Source organism: Trichoderma evansii (genome assembly GCF_050947405.1).
Source record: "Trichoderma evansii strain SZMC 28006 chromosome Unknown GGI43scaffold_28, whole genome shotgun sequence".
Lineage (NCBI taxonomy): Eukaryota > Fungi > Ascomycota > Sordariomycetes > Hypocreales > Hypocreaceae > Trichoderma > Trichoderma evansii.
The window spans coordinates 17,183-34,847 of NW_028145178.1; the positions used below are offsets into that span (position 1 = coordinate 17,183).

At 48.0% G+C, this 17,665-nt stretch overlaps 6 protein-coding genes across 6 annotated transcripts; 5 read left to right on the plus strand and 1 right to left on the minus strand.

The window, feature by feature from the left end:
* Positions 1 to 57: 57 nt before the first annotated feature.
* Positions 58 to 3,307, plus strand: GGI43DRAFT_224621 (glutamine amidotransferase subunit DUG2). Its single transcript, XM_083200412.1, has 2 exons — positions 58 to 1,197; positions 1,257 to 3,307. The coding sequence occupies exons 1-2, from the start codon at positions 172 to 174 to the stop codon at positions 2,949 to 2,951; spliced, it is 2,721 nt and encodes a 906-aa protein (XP_083056143.1). The 5' UTR covers positions 58 to 171; the 3' UTR covers positions 2,952 to 3,307.
* On the plus strand, positions 3,308 to 5,259 carry GGI43DRAFT_224622 (uncharacterized protein). The gene is made up of 4 exons (XM_083200413.1): positions 3,308 to 3,386; positions 3,444 to 4,251; positions 4,412 to 4,826; positions 4,883 to 5,259. The coding sequence occupies exons 2-4, from the start codon at positions 3,721 to 3,723 to the stop codon at positions 5,086 to 5,088; spliced, it is 1,152 nt and encodes a 383-aa protein (XP_083056144.1). The 5' UTR covers positions 3,308 to 3,386; positions 3,444 to 3,720; the 3' UTR covers positions 5,089 to 5,259.
* A 478-nt stretch (positions 5,260 to 5,737) lies between these two features.
* GGI43DRAFT_416388 (thioesterase family protein) lies at positions 5,738 to 7,431 on the plus strand. Its single transcript, XM_083207285.1, has 2 exons — positions 5,738 to 6,285; positions 6,386 to 7,431. The coding sequence occupies exons 1-2, from the start codon at positions 6,174 to 6,176 to the stop codon at positions 7,282 to 7,284; spliced, it is 1,011 nt and encodes a 336-aa protein (XP_083056145.1). The 5' UTR covers positions 5,738 to 6,173; the 3' UTR covers positions 7,285 to 7,431.
* A 988-nt stretch (positions 7,432 to 8,419) lies between these two features.
* Positions 8,420 to 9,770, plus strand: GGI43DRAFT_416390 (uncharacterized protein). Its single transcript, XM_083207286.1, has one exon. It carries the CDS (start codon positions 8,811 to 8,813, stop codon positions 9,459 to 9,461), a length of 651 nt encoding a protein of 216 aa, XP_083056146.1. The 5' UTR covers positions 8,420 to 8,810; the 3' UTR covers positions 9,462 to 9,770.
* Positions 9,771 to 10,016: 246 nt separating this feature from the next.
* GGI43DRAFT_425748 (S-adenosyl-L-methionine-dependent methyltransferase) lies at positions 10,017 to 11,539 on the minus strand (the record flags this gene model as incomplete). The annotated part of the gene is made up of 4 exons (XM_083208548.1): positions 10,017 to 10,526; positions 10,590 to 10,769; positions 10,828 to 11,178; positions 11,267 to 11,539. 4 exons carry the CDS (start codon positions 11,537 to 11,539, stop codon positions 10,017 to 10,019), a joined length of 1,314 nt encoding a protein of 437 aa, XP_083056147.1.
* Positions 11,540 to 14,460: 2,921 nt separating this feature from the next.
* GGI43DRAFT_224683 (uncharacterized protein) lies at positions 14,461 to 17,246 on the plus strand. Its single transcript, XM_083200414.1, has 2 exons — positions 14,461 to 15,730; positions 15,816 to 17,246. The coding sequence occupies exons 1-2, from the start codon at positions 14,650 to 14,652 to the stop codon at positions 16,844 to 16,846; spliced, it is 2,112 nt and encodes a 703-aa protein (XP_083056148.1). The 5' UTR covers positions 14,461 to 14,649; the 3' UTR covers positions 16,847 to 17,246.
* The last annotated feature ends 419 nt before the right edge of the window (positions 17,247 to 17,665 follow it).

Genomic DNA, 17,665 nt, shown 5'->3' on the forward strand with positions numbered 1-17,665 from the left:
CGCGTACGAGGCTTAATCCCCTTACTCGCATCCATCATTTTCTGCTTCATTTCCTTATTGTGCAGCTGCATTTTGTCGTGTTATGGTTCGGCGCAGCGACTCGCGTGCCCCGCCAGCCCTGCACATTTCAAGCTTCATATCAGGAGGAATCTCTGACCTGTTCTAGCCACGATGCCTTCCCTCACAGTCGACCCGGCGGCTGAGGCCGTTGTGCCAGCTCTGGAAGCGCCCGACTGCCAACAAACCCAGCCAGAGCTGCTTCATAGCCTCAAGCACAGCAGCAGCGTCCTCGCCCTCGCAGTTAGTCCCCAGCACGACTCCATCTATGCCGGCACGCAAGATGGCGAGATCGTCGTCTGGTCTCTCTCAACCTTTCACCAGGTCCAGCAGGTCCAGGCGCACAAGAGGAGTGTCATGTCGCTTTCACTCTCTCCCGACGGCTGCTACTTATTCTCGAGCGCCTGCGACCCCATCATCAACGTGTGGTGCCCCCGAACGCTTCGACGCCTCTTCGAAATCTACGGCAACCACGATGTCGGCGACATCTTTTCCACAGCATACAGCCCGCAGCACGATACACTTTACATTGGTGCACAGAATATGACGATCCAATGGGTTAGCCTGAGCGACCCAAGCACTAAAGTGACGCCCGATTCGCAGCGACATCCTGATCGAAGAAGTCACCGATTTTTCGACTCCAAAGCTATTGGCGGAACGAGCACTCCAAGACGCAGCGAGGACAAGTGGGGGCTAATCCCTCGAGCCAACAACGTCTTGGAAATCGACAGTGGTGCAATCCGCAAGTTTGCCCACTACGGCTACATATACTGCATGCTTATTGCAAAGGGACCTACTGTGGAAGTTGGTCCAGAAGACGATGTGTTGATTTCAGGAGGCGGTGATGGCACAATCAAGCTTTGGAGTCTTGGGGCGCAAGGTAGAACTGATCCGGACGACCCCGAGCGAGCTGGTATCAAGGAGATTATGTCCCTTGGTGCAGATGATGCGGAATCCGTGCTGTCTCTGGCATTGGACGGTTCCTTTTTATATGCTGGAAAGCTTGATGGCATTGTCGAGCTCTGGGACCTGGACACAGCCCAAAGGCTAAGAGTGATTAAGGCGCAGAATCAAGATATAATGTCGCTTCAAATGGGCTGGGGCTACCTTTGGACTACTTCTGCTGATGGATGGGCCAATGTGAGTACATACTCTCCATCTCTTTCTTTCACAACATCTACTGACAGTATGCTCTGCAGAAATTTAGTACGGCACATTATGGAAAATACCAGCACGTCTCAAGAACTGTCGCCCAGAGATATCAATGCCTCAGCCAATGGAAAGCGCATAATGGCAAGGAAAAAAGCAAAATATTATCATCCGCGTGCGCAACTTACAAGAACGAACAATACTACATTACGGGGGCTAACGACAACGACATCTGCGTATGGAATATTAAAGATGAGGCGGACCCGAAATCGGATAACATGAGCCAGACTGAGGACGATGTAATCCTCTCTGCTTTGACTGAATTCGTTTCATACAAAACCGTATCATCCAGGCCCGAATTTGCTGAAGACTGCCGCAAGGGGGCCACCTATCTCGGCGCTCTGTTTAAGCGTATGGGCGGATATGTGGAAATGCTGAGTACAGGAGAATCACATAACCCTGTGGTGTTGGCAAAATTCTCTGGGAAGAAGGAATCTGCTGATAGGCGAAAGAAGATTCTCTTTTACGGTCATTACGACGTGGTGTCGGCTGACAACGAGAAGAGCAACTGGGCAACCGACCCGTTTACCGTCCACGGAACCAATGGTTACCTCTATGGACGAGGCATTAGCGATAATAAAGGGCCCATACTGGCTGCACTGTTCGCCGTCACAGACTTAATGCAGGCGCAGAAGCTGGAGAACGATGTCATTTTCCTGATTGAGGGAGAAGAGGAGTTTGGATCCAGAGGGTTTGAACAAGTTATCAAGAGAAACAAAGAGCGCATTGGCCCTGTAGACTACATCCTGCTGGCCAATAGTTACTGGCTGGATGATGAGGTTCCATGTCTGACTTATGGGCTGCGAGGCGTCCTTCACGCCACTGTCTGTGTCGACTCGGCGCGTCCCGATACGCACTCTGGTGTGGACGGTTCCTACATGAACGATGAACCCCTTTCAGATCTCACTGCAGTCTTATCAAGACTAAAGGGCCGCGGTAACCGGGTGCTGATCCCAGGCTTTTACGACGGCATCCCACCAGTAACGCCAGAGGAAGAGGCTCGCTATGATGATATCGCTTCGATCCTGGTGCGCCGCAGTGCCGAAGCCGTCTCTGAAGCAGAGATCAAGAAGTCGCTTTTGGCAACATGGCGAGAGCCAAACCTGACGATTCATCGATACAACGTGTCGGGACCAGAAGGCAGCTTGGTGAGCAGCCATGCCAATTCGCACATCAGCATGCGACTAGTACCAGGTCAAGAGGTAGACGCGATGGCGACAGCGCTGACAGGTTTCCTACAACGCGAGTTTGACAGTCTCGACTCTGAGAACAGAATTAGCATCCGTATCGACAACAGGGCTGAACCTTGGCTGGGTGACCCGACCAACGACATCTTCCGCATTCTTTGCGATGCCATCGTGGAGGCGTGGCCTGACTGTTTCGAGCCTTGTCAGGGCGCCGCCAATAGTAAGCAATCGAATCCAGGTGAACAGAGCACCAATGGCAAAGCTCCCTCGCAGGAGTCCCCTGAGCTACTGACGAGCAAGCCAAAGAAGCCGCTATACATCCGTGAAGGCGGCTCTATCCCAGCCATTCGCTTTCTGGAGAAGGAGTTTGGAGCGCCGGCTGCCCACTTGCCTTGTGGACGGGCTAGTGACTCTGCGCATTTGGCTAATGAGAGGATGAGCCTCATTAACCTGGTTAAGGCGAGGGAGATTTTTGGCAAGGTGTTTGCGCGGTTGTGATGAAAAGGATATCATCGAGTAGAAGGACTACTGCTCTTCTTTCCCTTTCTCTTCGTGGAGAATGGAACAATATGTGTCTAACATATGGATAAGACTGCTGCAAGAGAAGGATTATTGGTTATTATCATCATTCATGGCGTTCAATAACATTTGTTGTTTATTATTTATCATTATCACTAGACCATTAGTTCTTAGTGCATCCATAGCCGTCCCTTTATTTTCCGTTAGATACCCTGCCACCAAAAAAAGTTAGCCAATTCCGAATAGCATTTTCATCTGCCAAAAATAGGTACTTGTTCCCATTTATAAGAGAATCTCAGATGAGATCGAGTTGAAAGGACGCTAACTTGACCGGGTGGCTTCCGTGACCATGTGCCTTTTCGATCGGATATCGCCAGCGTGCCGCCTTGCATCCACTTCACATGTCAGACTATTGTGAGTAGAATTAGCACATGTGAAGAAGATAGTTGGTGGCCATGCTAACATTGGTAGAGTGCTGAAAAGGTGGCAGTGCTAGTAAAGAGCGGTGCTAGCGGATCGCGGGATCGCTAAAGTGACGTCGTGGGAGCTGGGAGTGTGGAGAAGGCAGGAGCACCGCAGTTTTGATAACGCCTTTGGATTCTATCTCAGCCAATCTCAATTTCCTCATTCCTTCATTCTTTTTTTCTTTTTTTCTGTTCTATATAAACTACTATTCTAGCACCAAATTAATCTGTATCTAGAACCGTTTGATTTCATTTCTTTCCTTCTGGTTCTGATCACCAGCATCATGAGCGGCTTTAAGAAGATGTTTCAGAGCCTCACAGGCAAGAATTCCAACCCTCAGCCAGAAGACAACCCCGAAGACAAAAAGCGCAAGCTCCACTCAACCAGCGGCATCGACAACACCCAGCCCGAAGGCGAAAACCCCATTGGCAACGTTACCGTTGAATATCTTGGTGAACAAAAAAGTAGTAACTCCGCTAGTCGAAGAGATCTTGGCTTCGCTGGTCATATCCAGGGCAAATGGTACGCTGTCTATGGAGACACGCTATGGTGCAGCCCCGGCGTGACGGATCCGGATCAGGAACCAGACCCGGGAGGTTTCCACGGCATGGTGCGCAACGCGGTATCAGCTCTCACGGACGATCCGCTGCTAGTGCACGATTTGCATCTGAATGATGATGAGCCGGTGCCACATCAGAAGCAGTTTACGCCATATAGAGAAGAGTGGGGAGAGACCAACCAATTCGGTTTCGGCGGGACGAGCATCTGTGAAGTCGACTATGATAAAGCAACTGGAGCTGTGTTTTTCCTTGTGGTAGGTTTGACTTTGATCTCTTCACTTTATCCCCCTTGTTGAAGCTCTCTTCCATTGTGCTTTCGTGAGAAAGCTTGGAAGAGTAGATTGAACAACTGGCCTCACAACTACTTACACTTTATGCTTACCTAACTTACACACACTTACACAAACAAAATAGAATGATCACGAAAACTACCGCTCTGCAGGTGTCGCCCGTATCGAAGTTATCGAAGGCGTTCCTACTATTACGCAGCGTCTTGGCGATCGTGGTTGGTGGTGGGACTGTTCTGAAGTCGCCAAATACGGCGACATTGCCGCCTATCGTGATGTCAACAGCGAGTACATCTACATCTGGGGCCATCCACCCAACTGGGTGACTGAGTGGCCGCATACAGAGTATATCTACCAAGCACGAGTCAAGGCAGCGGATGCTTTCAATCTGGACGCATATGAGTACTGGTGGGGGAGACAGAAAGGATGGCGCACAGAGGTGTTGACGGAGCACAATTCTGAGACGGCAGTGATGTGGGGAGCTGGACAGGGCCAGATCGTGTACAGCGAATATTTTAAATGCTACATCTATGTCCATTTGAGTAAGTTTGGTTGGAAAAAACAGGGCTTGAACAAATAAACTGACTGTGAGATTTAGATGGCCCTAAAGTAGCTTTGAGGACGGCTCCGAAGCCAGAAGGCCCATGGAGCCAAGACAAAGAAGTATACGAGGCTACGCCGATTGATGGCGGCTTCGTGTATGCCGGAGTTGCATACCCATATCTGGATGAAACTGGAAAGACGTTGACGATTGCATATACAAACAATAATCATGTGCAGGTCATAAAGGTAACATTTGAGTAAAGGATATGTTCACTCCTTCTCGAAGATATATGAAGTTGTCACATACATACATGATGTATTTCAGTTTAGAATAGATAGGAGAGTTCTATAGGTATAAAAGAGGTTAATATGGTTCCATAGAGATTTATATGTAGCAACCAACTTCAAGCTTGAATTCACCCTTCATGTAAACTGTGCATTCCAGGTTTCGTATATCTCAAAGTAATTCCAACATCCAATGTAGATTTCATCATATTCGGTTGCTAGTTCTACCGTATCTACTAATTATACTAAACTATACAATTCGCTACAAGTAATCAACTTCAATGGCGAGATTTTGACTCCATAATTCATCAATTGGAGCCTTTCCGAAGGTTTTCCGCTGCAAGGGAAGGGCGCCATATACAACTGATAGGGCTTTTTAGCCGAGGTAGTCGTCGATGAGTAAACACCTGCTCTGGGACAGTAGAATGGATAAAAACTAACAGTAAGTGCGACAGCTATAACTTCAGCTAAAGCTATTCCAAAATTTCAATAAGTATGATTTTGCTGCTATTACTTGCAAACGTAGCTCTTCCAGGCCTGTTGAATGCCACCCTGCTCTGGTACGCTACTCCCCCGCAAAATCTGGACAGCAGTCAAGAGGTGGCACACCCCCACAACTTGAACCGTTTGTCAACTTTTTTCCGCTTTTAGCACCATCTCAACTCGCTAACAGCGCCCCATAAGCAGTCAATCTCTGCCAGCTAGTTGCTAGAGTCAACTAAAAGCGATATGCGAGCGCTTGGCTGGCTAGTGGACGGCAAACCGGTTGCTTAACTAGGCGGGGCAATACCTCGGCTCGGGCACGATCTGGGAATATGTACGGAGGTTGTCTCTGAGAAGACTCTTCTTTAAATATCATCTACCTGCACAAGTTTACATCTTATCTTACTGTCGCACATGCTATCTAATCGTTACTAAGAGACTCTCAAAAATAGCCAGCTCTGATTTGCCACCTTCTTTTCTTGTTTTTTCCTTCTCTCTCCTCTTTGTTGGATCTACAACTGCATAACCAGGGAGCAACTCTTAGTTCAGTTTACAAGGGAGTTTAACACAGAGACAAGATGAGCACCGAGGTTAAGATTCCTGCATCCCTAGAGCAGGAGAGCGCCATCAAGAGACTTGATGACAAGACGTTTGAGGTGAATCTATCGCCTAGTTTCTGCGTAGGCTCAGGTATGTTACACACTTATACTCACATGAGTGTATATACGCTGGACATAAGTCATGTACAAACAAACCTGAAATTGAGAGTAATTAACACCAATTCCCCCAGTCCCCAATGGCGGTTACGTCGCGACAGTATTCCTGCGCGTAGCAAGAGAATATCTCACTCCTAGAAACCAGCCCGACACCATCGCCGCCCACTGGGAATTCCTCAGCCGCACCGTCTCTGGCCGCGCCGTCCTCGTCGTCGAAGAGGTCAAGCCCGGCCGCTCCATTTCGGTAATCCATGTCTCACTCTACCAAACCGGTCTTCTCCCTGAAGCACCATGGGTCTCATCCGGCACAGTAAACGGCCGTGCAAAGTCAGAAAAGGTCGTCGTTGCGTATCTGACAAACAGGAGCATCGCGGCCGAGAGCGGCATCAGTCTCAACACCGGCTGGTCTCTGGAGCCGAAGCTACCTGCCGTAAAAGACTTCTCAAAACTGCTCACCAATGAGGATCCAGAATGGCCACCGCTGGACTTGGTCATCCAGCGCAGAGTCACTGCCGTGCAGCAGCTCAACATTTATCACAACCGCGAAGCCCTGGAAAAGAGCGACAAAACCTCCCTCATCGACTTGTGGGTTTGCACCAAGAACGGAGAGCCCTTCAAAGATCCAAGTCTAGGCTTCCTCGTCGACATCACGGCATCTTTCGTGGTAGAGGTACACAGGCCTCGAACAGCGTACGAATCTCCAGCCTCAGGGGGCGAATTCACGCACAAGGTTGCCTTTTGGTATCCCACGCTGGTGATGAACCTCGATGTGAAGAAGGCGCTGCCGAAAGAGGGTGAGAAGTGGCTCTTCATACGGTGTTTGGCAAAGAAGACCTACAACGGCCGATCTGATATTGAGATTATTATCTGCGATAGAGCGGGTGATATCGTTGCACTGTCACATCACGTTGCTATGATTGTCAACTTTGAAAGAAATGTGGCGAACCGGATTGTCGTCAAGAGCAAGGTTTGAAAGGACCTTTGGTTGACTTTTCGTTTTTTTTTTCTTGGTTTGGGCGATGGCTTATTTAGAGAGAAGCGGGCACACGTTACAAGAAACGGTGTTTATATGCTATATAATGATATAAGAAATATTATTACTTACGAATCCTATATGCTTCTTAAAATGTCGCCACAATGTTCGTCAAAACATATCGCAAATAGAATGGTGGGCTGTCAAGCCCTTTTCGTGGAACACGGCTTAGCAGGGGTGTTATTTCACAGCGGGAGTACATGTACCGTAACGTGACCAAAACGGTATTATTCCAGGGCTCCTCAAGGTACGTCGATCTCTTTTCATCTCTCTCAACGTTACATAAGGTTTCTTAGCCCAATATGGGGGTAGAGGACATGGGTTGGATTCAGGTATGCCGGAAAAATGAAGAGTGACCCCGGCCGCGTTCCAGAAAGGGGAGGACACTGGATTCGATGACAGGGTCCTTCGGGTAACGAAATGTGAGGCTGAGGTGCATTGGTTATACAATTATATAATTATTAGCAGAAAAGTGTTGGCAATGTTAGAATTTTATAGGAATAGATCTATGTATGATATGAAAGAGTGTGTCTGGTGATGGGTGGGCTGACGATGACTGCCAAGAGCAACCGAAAAAAGAAACACCAAAACGGACATCGCGAAAGTGGTCAGCCATTCTGCCGTAGCCAATTGCCAGTCGAATTATTTTTAAACTCATATCATTTTAGCGTTGGCATTTTGTCTCATTGATAAGAGCAAAGCTGGAAGAATCTCTTCTCGGTTAGCACCTTTGCAGTCTGCTTCCCAGCTCTACTCAATAATACACTGGGAATAGCCCTTCGTAAAGCACTATAGTTAAATAATACAGTATTTGTACTGTTTATGCACTGTAAAATTTTCTATTTTCATTTTTGGAAAACTGGAGTTTTTGCACTTATGCGAAGTCTGCTCAAAGTTCGACCGTATTACTGTAATACGGTCGCGCTTTGGATAAACTTTGCAAAAGTACCCCATCTCCAATTGGGCAGTTGAAGATTGCATAAGCCTCAAATAGTAGTGAAAAGGATGATGGCGAATGATGCATATCTGTAAGCTAAACCCTGGACTTGAAGACAACTCTATGCTTTCATACTCTCTTCAACGTGTTATCGGGCACAGGCCAATCAGAAAACTCGAACAGTAATATTAATTATGTAGTTGGAAGCCCTTCAAATGACATTCCTCTGACAGGCCTCATGGATAAATTCAACTCCTCCAACTGCTGCGGCTCCATGGCATCTGGTGATCATGCAGCCACAGAAGGAATGACACATGTCAGGCACTGCCCGCTCACGACGGGAAAACCAACCTATACATGCCTCTATGAGTTTCACGGCGCGTTTTCTTTTTGAGTCTTTAAATTTCTTTTCCTTTCTTTCCCGCTTCTCCTCACACTCAGCCATCATCATCAGCATACCCCTGCTAATCTTCAACGAAACTCCAAGCCCCCTCTTGCTTGCACCTTTGTGTTTCCATCTTCTACGACCATGGCACACATAAATCCATGTCCTAATCCTAATATCCCGCCCGTCAGCATTGAGCTTTATGACATACCTTGCAACGAATCACACGAGCAATACCCTAACGCCATTCGGGCAGTCAAAGCTTACTGGCGACAAGCAACAAATATGACCTTTGAGGATCAGATCGAGTACAAAGGCATCGTCGAATACATGTTCACCTTCGAGCAGGAGCCTTTGTTGTGGCGTTCAAAGTGCTCCTCACTCTACAAGTCGTGTAAAGCCTCACCCACATGGGCAAAGTATGTTTTTATTAAAGCAATGTATGGCGGCGCGAAAATACATAACCTCGATGCCCAAGTGCTAGGCATCTTTAAGTCGCTTAAGATTGAGGACTTTGAAAGGGATTATCGCACTCACATTCCGGACCCGGCCAGAGTAAAGGAGGGCACGCCGACTGAACAATTCCCACCCCCAGCAGCACAATCGAGCGCCAAACGTAGCCAGCCGAATGCCCCGCCTCCTTTGAAGTGGTCATCATCCCCAGTCATGAATCAACCCGTCACCCAACAGGATCTTGAGAGACTTGAAACCCGCCTGAAAGAACACATTGATGACCACATCAGAAAAATCCGAGAAAGTATTGTTGCAGTATTTTCAGAACGTACAGCATTTTGAGAACCACTTTTGGACAGATGTCTATGGCCATAGACAAGCTGAACCATCTGGAGGAAACAAAACAGAGTATTTTGATACCACAGAGACTAAACTCTTGGCGGCAATCGACAGCATGGCTAATGCAGTCAGCCGAGCTTTGAGGAAACACTTGAGATCACTCAACAATTGGGAGCAGTAGGATGGAGAGGATGGAGAGGATTCATCCTCTTGTGAGTCATATTATCTCATACTTGGTAGCCTAGCTCCAGGTCAATATTTGACGTCTTGTACGATAGTGAGCTTAGGAAATACAAAAGAACATTGAAACCATTCTTCCACATTAAAGTTTAGTTTCATCATCCCATGTGAAAGATACTAACATGTAGGCACTTAATCCAAGCTAATATATCATCTCATTGCCAAATAGTCATTACTCTCCTAGTATTTTTTTAAAATCTCGAAGAAATAGAAACACATATTAAGATGCACGGAGATTCCACAAGGTCACTTTAATACAGGAGACATTACGACTTGACAGTTTATCACAACATTCATAAAAATGTGTCGCTTACAAAACTAAGGCTCCCACGTGCTCTCTATAAACCACAACTTACCGCTCGTCTTCCACGCCCCTTGCCATCGAAACCGCTTGTCGGCCTGTTCGAACAAACTCCTCCAGTCATCCATCTCCCGCTCTCGGGAATTACACACCGCCTTCATCAGCACGTCCATTGTTCGAATGCTCTTTTCTTCCAGTCGTGACACCACACCAGGGTCAGGGAGCACGATATCGTTGATGATGATGCGAGCTCCCGGTTTCAGGCCAGGTATCAGCGCGCGGAGGATGTTAATGGCGTATTTGTCTGAGAAAGCATGGAAAATGTGTCGAAAGAGATATGCGTCCGCTGTCTCTGTCTGAGGCTGGAAGAAGTCGTGCGTCGTGAGAGATATCCGATTGGAGAGATGCTCAGGGACCTTATTCGTCATTTCAGGTGTTCGCATACCCTTCAAGTCTTGCACGACAAAGGATAGTGAGGGGAAGGCTTCCGCAAGAGCAATTGCTACGAATCCTTCATTACCACCCATCTAACATTTCAAAATTAGCTGGAGGCCTTGTTATAAAAGAGAGAGCAGTTGCATATTACTTACGTCAACAATAGTTGCTTCGCCCAGTTTTGCCCAAGGATACCCTGAAACGGTGTATGATACATCGTATCCCTCTCGTTGGCCATGAGACTGCAACATCAGGTCATATCGCTTTGCTCGAGCTTCATCCGCCTGTAGGTGATCAAAGAAACTTTCTTTGTGATTAAACGCAATATTTACACCCTAGATATGGCTCGTCAGCGCTTCCTTTCTATAAGAATATTGTTGGATAGGTGCTTGCCGTCTCATTGGTCTCCTGAGATCCAGGCCATGTTTTCATGGCAGCGACGGTTTGCGATATAGGAGCCAAGAGGTCCATCGTATAAAATGCTGCCCAGTTAGCCAAGGACTCATCCTCTAGTAGCAGCAAAGATGCTCGATTATGGGCTACCGAACCAATCTTTGGCTCGTGGAATATGTTGTTGGCAATTGCAAGGCGCATCAACCGTCGTAGATCCGATGGCAATATCGTGGTGCCAGTCAAATCGTGTACTCTGATTGCTAATCCTTCATAGGAGATGGAATCTGTCAATGGTACAGCCTCTGCAATTCTGAACTCGCATATTGCCTGCAAAGGTATGTAGCTGATAGCCTGGATAACCCATACAGTTAACACCTTTGGAGTCTTTAACTAAGCTTTTGCAAAGCCTATTAGTAACAAATGAAAGACTGTCGCTTACTTCCCAAGCCATATTCTTCAAGCTCTCTCGAGGACCCAAGACGAGGTCATGCAGTTCCTTTGTCAATGCCACAAGTTCCTGTCTGGCCTTGACGGCTTCAACTTCCGTGAGAGGAAAGTCAGAAAGGCCGTTTGCCTGGTATGAAGGGGCTTCAAGACCCTTTGAGCGTAAGGCATCGGTTAGGAATCGCGTCTTCTCTTCAATGTCTCTGGATAGCGTCGTCAATCGGTCAACAGATGACTCTGTGGTCGGCTTTGTCAACGAGCCACCCATTGTCTCGCAATAATTTGAACACTTTTGGCCTGAGATGGGTAAAAAGATTACGACGAAATGAGTTCAAGACGCTCAAGATACAGAGAAAATAGATGGAAGATGAGGCTAGGCTGTCTTCAACTGCTTTTAAAGTCAAGAGGAACTACCCGCTCTTGTTGACGGAATACGCAAGCTTCTCTTAACCCGCCTCTTATCCGCCATTGGCCACCCTCATGTTCTTTACGTTTGCTACTGGCTCGACAAGCTCCATTCTGAGAATGTTCATAATACATCACATACTCAAGACGGGCGGTTTCCTCTGTATCACTCTGCATATTTTACCGTTCCCGGTACACGGAAGCACGCATTATTGGCTGTGTTTGATGTTGGCGGAGTTCATATCCCAGTTCAAGAGGAGAGAGCAGCTTCTGGATCCAGCTTGCCAAGGTATATATATGTATGTTGGTGCTGAACGCAATCACAGTGGATCTCACGATTGTCTGCCGTTGGTGGAGAGCCGAGAAGACCAGGGCAATAATAGACCAGAGCCTATAGAGATACTTCTCCGTGATACCCGGCCTAGGTAAACTGCATGATTTGCAGAGGCAGACCAACGGTTTTCCATTTATATTGAACCAAGGGTGTTACAGCGTCAAGAGGGTGCGAGACCGAGGGTTGTCCGAAAGCAAGCAAGTAGGCTCGTCTTCACACTGTCTTTTCCTTGATTTTTCGTTCTAGTGGACTCATCAACCCCATTTTCGCACGTGCAAGGGCCGAGGCAGGATCTGTTGTTGGCCAGATCACTTTTCCACGTACTTCGTATAAGTCGGCAGCTCCCGGAGTATTTAGGATTGAGAAATACGCCTAAATCCTCTTTTCGACAAGGGCCAATTATTATAAGACTTTGATAGCGTAATATATACAGTTTTTACCGCATAGCGTCTTACCACGCTACTATATATGATGGAACCAAGCTACGTATCATGAATTCATGTAAATAATGATTGTACTTTGTAGATCAAATGAACTAATCTTTATCTCCGCTACTCCACTCAAACTATGTGTTGGTAAGCCTAAGCTGGTCACACCTTTACCTGGGATTGAGACATTTTTCCCTTGCTACCTAGGTTAAATGACATGCCATTTTTTGGCGGCTGGAACGTCGGGCCGCTTTCCGAACCGAGCTACTAAGTATTATACTAATTCAGATATAGGCCATAACTGGACAAACCCTTCGCTTGGCCCTATTTCATGCGGGCCAATAGAATATAAGGCTTATTCGGTAGAAACACCGAGTTGATGAAGAGCAACATTCAACAGACAAGCTCCAGGTTATTCAGCGGTCGATGAGCGGTAAGCCAGAGGGCTCCAACATTCTATGGCTAGCTAGTCGGCCAAAATAGCCACCAACTGGCAAATTGTTGAACCTCACAAGACAGCCAATATCTCGGGTCACGGTGGTACAAAGCCTCGCGCAAGACAAGACAAGCGGTGAGGATAGACTGGCGCAGATGCGACAGTCTGTCGATTTCTGATTATTGGGTGTGACAATGGCGCCTAAACTGAGCACTTATGCTGTTGGCCGGCGTTGAAGCACACATTCAATCATTCCTTGAGGATCAATCGGAAGCACCAAAACAGCGTGACGACTATCTATATGATGAGTAATTCAGATCCCACAGCAGAGTCGAGATACAGGCAAGCAAAGCTACCTTCTGTCGTTGGTCGAGTCAACCTGCACAGCCATGTGCTTTGCAGGTGCTGCAATACGCTCGTGGAGGTGTGCCCAATAGGTAAGATTTCGCTGTCATTTTATTGGTTATTCAGGCTATATCCAGCCATTGTCATCCAGATATTAAGAGGCCATGCCTTGCTGAACCTAGTGGTCCATATACAGTATATCGTGTTTTCGTATCCGCAACAAGCCGTAGCTCAATGCAAATACAGGGTGTGAGATTGATACTGGTCTGAGGCAGTGCTCGGCTAGTCTGCACGGACCTACTTGGACTTGCCTGTACAGTACATGAGGCTATAGTGGAACGCGGAACACTACAATGCGCATCGGGGGCTTGGCCTGGGGCGAGCACTCCGCCATCCTCCACTAGCGCTGGCGGTGAGGCGAGCATCTCCAGGTCTCGTCGATACTGATGGGTACAGACATCAATGCTTAGCACCTTGGCACCATCCATTGTCTTGGCATCGAGATCAATCCACGCCGCAGCCGCGCCTTCCTTGCTTTGCTGGGGAAAAGAAACACCACCAATCTCGCTAATCAAGGTATTTTCTTGCTTCATTTTCTATTCCAACTAGTTCCAGCCCACCGTCACTTCTCCTACGCCAACCCAGGCTGCTTTTTGAAATTATATTCGCCAGCGGCGGAGTTTCCCACGGAGTCTAACCGAACAACCAGACTGCGGGTCAGCTTCTCCAACCCTGGCCTCGCCCCAAGGCCTATGCTGTGTCCGTCCACGGCGGATTATCGATTATCTGAGCCGCACTAGCAATTGGCGGCCCATTGACACAATTTGATGGCTTTGGCTTTTTGGAGGCTGGGCCAATGGCGCCAGCCAGGTCGCGCCGCACCGTCCCGCGCGCCTCAATCTCCTCAAGCCGAGTTTCGAAAGGCAACCAGTCGGAGACTGAGTCAACTGCAACAGAGGCAGCAGAGGCAGCAGACTTGAGGCAAATCATGGATTGTCCTGCCAATCAATCTCTGCCACAATTCGCTGTTGATACCACCCTTACGGCCTAACTCAGGCAGCTGGCGGCGACGCATTCTCGGCTCCATTGAGCCGCATGTACTCAGTACGGCGCTCTTCAGCTGATAGGAGGCGATTTTCTTCCGCACAAGGCAGCACTCGACAACGAGGAAAGGCCATCTCACGGCTCTCTCTGCCGAGCGCGCGCAGAGCCTCATTCATTCTCAAAACGAAGCCGAGTTGGTCTCGACTGGGCCTAGGTGATTGGAGTGTCGCATATCCCAACTGATCAGGTTTTGCTACATCTCGCTCGCCTCGCGAGAGGCTTGGGGATCAGGTTGCAACCCTCACCGGCGGCCATATGTGCAATTGGACACATTTTACCCCTTTCCTTTATTTTTTCACCTTTTTGTCGTCTAGCATCAAGCCAAGATGAACAACTCTAGCAGCGACAACAATAACAATAACAATGGCGGTGGCGGCAACAACAACTCCGATTTTATCGTGGCTGCCGTGGCTTTGGTGGTGTCTGTCGTGGCACTGCTGGCTACGTTTATGCAAGTGCTGCAGCAGTACTATGCGTCCGCTCAAGGCTATTCCCTATGTAATGAAAAGGTCATGGGCGGCTGGGCCAAGACCAAGACGAGACGATTTCGGTTTGATGAACTGCGATTCGAAGTTCAGTTCGACGTGCCCGTCATATTCGTGTCGCCCCCGACAAATAAGCATGGGCCCGTCGTAGGTGCTGAAATCTACTATCTGGATGGCACCGAAAAGTCTCAGAAAGACACAAACACGACGGCCAAATTGGATCTACGCAAAGCATACCATGATAGATCCAGAAAAGAACAGATTCACACTTCTGACAATGAAATAGCCGCCTGGTATGTGCTGCTCTTTGCTGCCCAGCGCATGGAGGCCGAATCGCGAGAGTGGCAAGACGAAGAATACAAGGATTTTGGGCCTCCAAGTGATCTTTTCCCGGCCAATCCCCCAGCACTGGCGAGTCATCACACTCTCACAGTTGCTGTCCAGCGGAAACGCAAGAGCTGGGATACTATGCCCATCTCCGTCAACAAGCCCTATGCCACCACTACCATGTGCCACTTGATAGAGATGATGGCGGCCATTGGCGTATACTGGAAGGAGTTTGATCGCAGGCGTGATCGTTACTGGGGCGAAGGTAACGGTTTCCTGGTCCTAGGCGAAAGACTTAGTGACCCCGGGCTCATGTTCTCGTTCCAAGTCAATGGTCAATGCACCTTTAAGCGAAACCGCGTCGTCCCCGTGGATGAGATCAAAGAATTGTGCTTCGGCTATGTTCCCACCGTCTACCGTGAAAAGGATGATCAGCGGCGATTGAAACCTCCAAGCGATGAGCAGCAGAATCTTACCACCCTCGTGATGGGCAACTCGAGAGAAATTTCAGAGACTTTGACAGCCATCGGTTGTAACAACAATACAACTAGAGTCTTTTTAGAAGAAGGAAGAAGAACATCTCACCTCTTTCCTAGTAAGTTACTCTTTGACTTGACTTTGGTGGCATCTACAGAATCGGCTTGGAGTTGTATAATTCGGAAGCTAACACGCCACACCAGTCTCCTTTGAGATTCTCGGCATGCTAGGTCGGATATTCCATATTGAGGGCAGCAACTTTACTTTCCTCCCCAATCCAACACCACACAGCTGGGACAAGAGATCAGTTTCCCTGCCCAGGATGCTGGAGGCATTTTTTTCAAAGACGCAACCTGGAGGAGGGGAACATAATTCTCCAGTCATCACGCGGTATAGGAGGCATATCACCGAAATACTAAACTATCGGACCGAGGAGAAGGCTCTTGATAGATGGCTCCTCTTAAAATCACTTCACGTCGCATTGGATGACACTGATGAAGTTCTCACGGCGAGAACCAAGTTGCAGAGGCATAACGGCCACGATACCGAGGGCGATTCGGAAAAGTCGCACGATCAACAAAAGTTGCACGATCAGCCTTCTGATGCAGAGAGACATGATAGCCGGCGGGAGCTCGTTCAAGACGTCTTGAGACACCATATCCAGGAAGTGCTCCGATTACTCAATCAACAAGAAGATATGAATTCAGATGGTCAGTCTTTTCGTACGAGCGCACGAGGACTTTCGCCGAGGCCTCGGATAAAGGTGCCAACTCGTCCTTTTGAGGACATGGACGAGGCTGGGCCTGATGAGCGACAGAGAATCCTCATAGACGTTTATTTTGACAATATTCGTCCCGTGGTGAAGTTGAATGCTTTGAACTCGGCTACAAACCGAAGAAGCAGCATTGTCAAGTCGCCCCTCTCCATCAGCTCTCGCCCTCAGAGCCTCACGCGTGAGTCAATTTTCAAGAGCAGAGAGCGCTCGCCTTCAACGCGAGGGAATCATGTAGAGTTCGCCGAGGGAAAGCCAAAGATTTCTGTATCAGTTGAAGAAACCCCAGAAATTGCTTACGAAGGCTCACTGGCTGACTTGGAGATTTCGCACGACGACATATGGTGCACGCTCGTTTTCCGCATGATCTGCTGGCTGATGCTGCACAATTTCAACAAGAAAGACGTCCAGCTGCCCAAGAGCGAGCTCCTGGGAAGTCGAATGCCTGTTTACATCTCATAATAGAGCAAGCGGTTTACTTTTTATTTTCATAAAGACATATCTCGACAGCATTTACAACTACCAAGCATGCACTTTTGGACATTCTTTTTTGGACATTCTTTTTTTCCTTATCTTTGGCGGTCACTTAGAGAGGAATTACAGGGTTCCAATGGGAGATTGCATATTTATTAGATATATGAACTATTGCATATTATAGATTTTCGGATTTAATCATGAATAATACGGGGAACCGGCTATTCGAATGTTTGCATATATAGCTTAATTACGATCCTTGAATGAATAGAAGAAATAATATGTCACATTCTGCCCCTTTTCGACTAGTGGCCATTGTCGGCTACCAGCTTTTGTTCTCCCAACAGAATACGAAAAAGAAAATAAAACTATAGGCGCCTTATGGAGTCATCGTGGCTGCTCAGCCAGCGTTGACACGCAATATGTCAATGCCGTACGTCATGACAAATACGCAGAGGTCAGTCTTACTATTCCTAGCCCAGATACGCTTCAAGCCTCATAACCTTGTGCCTTGAGTCGTCCTGGGGCTGCCTATTAGCCTTGCCTGACTAAGTTCTAATTCGAAGGTTCTGGTCCCGGGAGCTGCCTATTGGCTTACTGTTGACCGAATCGGCGGAGGGCTCGGGACCCCGTATTACTATAGGAGATACCCCGTCGAATACTACTTACTCATTCTCCTGTCCAGGGCATCTGCTAAGCAATCTGCTAAGCAATCTGCTAAGCAGTGCGTGGTGCTGAAGCACTTTTGTAGGTAAGCAGAAGCGGCACAAAATCTCGGCGAGCATGGTTTACTGTAGCATTTCCCTT